Here is a 6,000-nt window from a genome sequence, read left to right as displayed (position 1 = left end):
CTCTCTCTCTCTCTCTCTCTCTCTCTCTCTCTCTCTCTCTCTCTCCGTTCAAATCCCAATATCCGTAAGTTAAAATTGCTGAGATGTCGTTAAACGATTGTCATAGACGTCGGAAGTGGGTGGTCAGAAGTACACTGGCCCCTGAACTCTAAAAGATAATACACTAGCCCCTTCCATCCCCGTTGGAAGGCTAATTAATACCTAACCTTACCTCCAGTTGCTGGCATCTTCCGACGGCTATGAACGCCCATCATCTCGCTCTTTATTTAACAAATTCTCCAAAATGTTGTACATAAAAACTCTAGTCTGAATGCAACATCTTAATAATAAACTTTCTGAAACTATAACATAGAAAAATACACGTTTTATTGCAACTCATATACGGTAACATTTAGTTTGGTGTTACAACAGCTAAAGCACAGTGGCAGACTCTATTCAACTTCATTTAGAACAACCCAGAGGCAATACTATCTGGTCATTGTTAAATTGAGGCCAATCCAGGTAAAAAGAGAGAGAAAAGTATTGCCACGTCTATGGCGCTATCAACATGCCAGTCAGACTGCTAAGCTAAAGAGTGTTGGTTAAATATTGACAACACAATGGAAACACAGCAGCATGTATACATCTAGTTCCGATCTATAAATGTCTGTCACAATCTTATTTAATGTCCTGCCTTTTAAAATAGACTGTGTGAAAAAGTCTAGTGTGAAAAATCATTAGAATTGCTGTAATGACAAAATTATGGTCAATGTTCATGTTTCAATTTATATTGGTCTTTATCTATTATCTCCAACTGTAGAATATATTATGCTAATTGCATAATTAAATGTTCAAGTTATACTGGTGTTATTAATTTTAATTATTTAAAAATTAGTACAACTCCATAACTTGTACTAGACAAATAGAAGATTCCTATAGATGATCTTTGAAGCCGAGTAGATCTTCAATAACTATAATAATTATAAATGATATTTAACACAGTTTCCTCTTGTTTGTACATTTATGTACGACGAGATCATCTTTGGAATAAAACAAAAAATCACAGGACCACTTGGAGACGCATACACAACTCAGGTTATTGCACACATAACGCAGGTTATTGCACACATTAGGTAAAATACAAATTAACCAACTGTTACGTGTATATTCAAATGAAAGAACTTGGTAATCAAAATGTTTATGTAACAATCTTGTGTCAAATGTATTATTACTTGATTTTCTTGCTCATATCAGAGTAAGGTCCAAGAACACTCTCCTGGTACGCACTTCAATTTACTGGGCTGTCTGTCCAGGACAGAGAGATGACGTGTATATTACGAGCTATTAAATATTACTATAACAGTCCCAGTACTGGATAAATATAACTCATCGGTAAATTGCTTCACAATGCAGTTTCCATACATTCAATTGTGCGATAATATCGCTGAGCTTGGTCAGGTGATAAAATAGTTTGATTTTCATTAGTTAATTGCTCGTGTGGAATCGGATTATTCATTTCGGGCGTTTCCTCCAAAAGTCTTTGCATATTCAGAGCGTCTTCATAGGGTGGAGGCTGCGTGACGTCACTTCCGGAAGTGTGCATGTCTGCGTGATCAGTTTCCTCTCCAAGTTCGAATATGATGTGTTCGCTTGGCGTATCCGGACTGGTAACACTGTCAGCTCGAGACCCATGTGAAAAACTAGAACTGGCATTACACAGGTAACTACTCCGCCTGTTCTCGGGCTGAATGTTCACGGCGGGTAGTGACGATGGAAAGAAGTTGGTCGTCCGTTCCTCTGTTCTGTCCGGGGACGTGAGCACGGTTACGGCCCTGGTAAACGTATTGAGGTGAATGGTGCTTGAAGGACGTTTTTGTTTCTTCTGTTTCTGCTTTCGACGAAAAGATCCAGATCGCACGAAATCCTCGTCATCCTGTCCAGTGAGGGCATTCCTGTCGTCATCGCCAATGGCGGTGCAACTGTTGTACGTACGAAATCTCATGCTCGACAGGAAATCTCGAGAGAAGAAGGCTCGAATAAAACCACTACTATTTGATGGCGGAAGAGCTGAAAACGTCAGGCTACGCGGCGGTACCCTGGTGGTGATGAAACCGTTTGCATCGGGCGTGTACCGCTGAATGGTTGGGTCAAACAACAGCGCTTCGGAATAACTGGGAACCAGTATATTATTGTTCCGGATGTTCATCTCGAAATCTGTGCTGTTCATCGTAGTGGCGCGAGATATAGCTGCAGGTACGACGGCTGCATTCACATAGTTTGTCCCAAAGCACTTGTGAACATGATAATGAAGGTGGGCTGTCTTGTATTCTATAATCACACGTAAAGGCCACGAGAGAAGGAGGAAAGAGGCCACCCAGAATATCATGTTCGACACGTACCACGGCAGATGATCGGGATCGGCGAAGGCTATCATGTATTCCTTAAAGTGAACATTCAACAGATCCATCCCTTCCCTACCTTCCATGTAGTCGTCTCTGGTTTCGTATTCCTGGAAGAACTGTGCGCGCTGGTCCTCGAACTCACACTCCGCCTCGATCGTGAGGAACGAAAAGCCCTTCGTGAACCTTATCTTGGTGGCCGGATATTTCTCCAAGGAACACAGCTTCTTCGACCTGTCCTTAATGCCACAGTTGGTGAAGTTGAACGCGGATCCCGCCGTGCAAGAGTTCACCCTTTCGTAATAGATCTGGCTGGACGTGAACGCGTCCCCGTTACGGTACCTGGTGACCTGGCGGGTGCGCCGCACGTAGTGGTAGCATATGGCCTTCCACCAGATGATGGGCAGCGCCTCCTTCATGACGGCCACCCGGTCGTACACGGAATTGATGTCCACCTTGTACTGCAGCTCGATGCGCGTGTGACTGTGCCAGCACTCCACCAGGTACACGAGGTACAGCATGATGACGAAGGCCACGGGGATGTAGATGTAGCCGTCGTTGCACGGGTTGGAGCGGTTGAGCGGCGTCAGGGTGATATAGTAGTCGACCATCTGCCTGTTGACGATGGTCAGGCGGCACCAGGCGACAGCACCGAGGCAGCTGTAGATGAGCACGGTGAGAATGAGGCACTTCCAGTGGGCGTCATGGCGGAGAGAACCACATAGCGACTGCTTGACGGCTTTTTGCTGAAAATATAGTCAATAAGAACAGTTACTTTATGTCTAAAAATACACTGTATACACTTCTTTAAAACAGTCTTAAAAGTTCATTGACTGGATACAACGCGTGTGTGCGTTCCGACTGTTGCGTCCAGTGCGTCTGCTACAGGCGTTTTGAGCAAATAAACCATATACGATTATTTCATTTCGGCTGTCCGCAAGTAAACGCACGCACGTATCCAGTCTAGACGCTCTCATTGAAACTAATGTATTTCCATTGTTTAGTCGAACCGCACGCACGCGCCGCATCCAATCTATATGAGACTTTAAGATGGAGTTACGTCATCCCCTCTTCTGGAAATAACACTAAAGGAAACAGTATACCGAATATTTCAGCGGATCAGTTGGAAATTCACCCAACGTTTCATTCAACTGTTAACGCTACCAGTCCTGCCATTGGTGTTTTCTTGTCATGCAATATTGTTTCGTCGAGCCAATACATTCTTGTAATTTAATTTGAAATAGTGTCAGTGTACAAAGCATTATTGTGCTTGAAATGTATATAGGACGGCATTTAAAATTAAAAAAAAAAAAATTCTGATTTAATTTAAGGGTGAGGGCGAAAGTATGTATATCCATTGTATTTGTGATGAATGAAATGCTGTTTGTAGCAGTTTTGCTGCATAATTATGTTACTATTTTCGTCTATGTCGTTTAATTTGGTGGCATACATACTGTAGTATTTATATCACAGGGCAATATCCAGCATACGTTAGGGATCGATTTAAAACAACTTTATTGGTTTCGTCGTGGAGATGACTTAGACATCACAGCCAAATAAAGACGACTGAAACCGATTTCTACATAAGAAAATATAAACTAACCAAGCAAGCGCAAGGGCCATAAATACGTTTCAGAAAATACGTGTAAGTTTTGAGAATATGTAAGAAGTAGAAACAACGCTCATGTTCATCAGATAACATGTATCTAACAAATTGTTGTTTAGTATCAAACTCACTTTCGCTTGTTACATACGCTTTGAAACAACTAGTTATAAAATACGACGGACAGTCAAAACGTTCGTAAAACTAGGTATTGAAACGACGACAGACCAAACGTTTCTACATTACTTTTCAATATAATCATCCTTGACATCAATGCATCTGACTCATTTATCCTTCAAGCTACTGATGGCAGCAAAACAGAACTCTTATAGCTGGCCTATCAACCACCTTTCTGTGACAGAATGCATCATTGCATCACCTTCAAAGGAAGGCTTTAAAATTCTGGAACAGATAATAATCACCCGGGGTCAGATCTGGTGTGTATAGAGCGTGATTAAGCTACTCAGAGCCACACTTACTGGACTTGGTCACGGGATCATTGTCATGGAGCATGCGAAAAACCCAAAACAAAACACCCCAGCTGTCAACAGCTGTCATGTTTTTTCCTTGATTGCATGTCTCAATGTTGTGATGGTAGGTTTTGACTGCATGTTGGCAAGCATTAGAACTCCTCTGGCATCCAACAAAACAGTTGTCAAAGCCTTGCCTTGACATCGGGTGGTCTTAAGCATACCATTTTGCAATTGTCGAGTAACTGGGTGATCCATCACCATATACACCAACCATACACTTATAGATTTTAGTAGCTTTTTCATCTGCTTACATTCTAGTCAAATGCATGGTTTCAGTAGGGTAGATTACCATTAAGCAACATTTTTTTTAAACACACAAACAGAAAGAATAGTGCTATTGGTAGGACGGTTGTTTAAAATAACAATCTTCAGAAACCTCAAGCATATGATCGTGTACCAAGCTATGGTATCTAAGTTCTACGAAACGTTTTGACTGTTCCTTATAAACGTTAATTCAACAGCCAATCATGTACATCTAGCATTCTTTATGGGTGGATGGAGCAATTAATTATATAGCTTCTTAACAACACAGATGTAAACCTAAAAATAGTTTAAAATAATATATATGTAGTGAAGTAATGAATTGTATTAAAAAACCAGTTTAAAAAAACATGACAGAAAACGTCATGTGGTTAAGCAGTCAACAGTTTATCATGACGTTATTGAAACTCAACGATGAATTCTTAGCGACTTTTCGTTTAAAATGAAATATCCAAAAGAAATCCTTTAACAAAGACACTGAGTTATGCCAAATGAGTCAGTAGGTTAAACCATTTTAATTCCCAGGAGTTCGTGATACCGCAAGAACGAAAGGAAATCTTTATTCAATTACAAAAGTGAACTATGCAGAAACAGACCAAACGAACCCACAAACAGATAACAAAGCGTTTCATTTTGTTCAGTGCGGGTGAAGACAAGGTATTTGAATTTAATATGTGTTTTAGAATTCTGTCATCTTTGACACGTTCCACGTTCGTAAATGCTGGCGGAGGAACAGTTTAGGAAATGGATATATAATTAATGACACGTTAACACGCTGCGACTATTATTTATCAATACCATTGTCACAGGGCTAAAACTTCAACTTTATAACAAGACAGATTATATAGTTAATTTTTTTACAAGTGCATTAATTAAAATTAGTTAATTGGTAATCTGACGTCTGCCGTGGCATCATCGTAGTACGCAACCTGCCAATCAGATCAATTAGTGTCAAGCGCTAATTAAATATGTTACAAGCAACCAAAGACGCCATGCAGTTTAATTGTCACGGGTATTGCAGGCGTCTTAACGAGTCCACCGTGACAACTATATTTTATTACCTGGACCACGTGCTTAGTATGTGTGTGATAAATAAGGATAATTTACCCATGAACCCCCCCCCCCCCCCCCCCCCCCCCCCCGAAAGAAACCGACCCACAGAGAGACCGAAGCGGGGATCCAAGGAGGACAGCGCTGCTGTCATTCCCTTTAGGGTCTCAGTCGT

The 6,000-nt window shown here is 41.1% G+C and overlaps 1 protein-coding gene across 1 annotated transcript in view; it reads right to left on the bottom strand.

Moving 5' to 3' along the window:
- Positions 1 to 349: 349 nt before the first annotated feature.
- The window catches only part of LOC121372393 (transmembrane protein 151B-like), a 54,684-nt gene continuing 49,033 nt past the window's right edge, over positions 350 to 6,000 (bottom strand). Inside the window, exon 2 of the mRNA XM_041498696.1 lies at positions 350 to 3,124. Within this exon, the coding sequence (XP_041354630.1) occupies positions 1,382 to 3,124 (1,743 nt within the window). The 3' untranslated portion in view covers positions 350 to 1,381. The remainder of the gene's footprint in view (positions 3,125 to 6,000) is intronic.

Source organism: Gigantopelta aegis, chromosome 4, assembly GCF_016097555.1.
Source record: "Gigantopelta aegis isolate Gae_Host chromosome 4, Gae_host_genome, whole genome shotgun sequence".
Lineage (NCBI taxonomy): Eukaryota > Metazoa > Mollusca > Gastropoda > Neomphalida > Peltospiridae > Gigantopelta > Gigantopelta aegis.
Note: the sequence above shows the minus strand (reverse complement) of the source record. Positions and strands in the feature narration are given on the sequence as shown.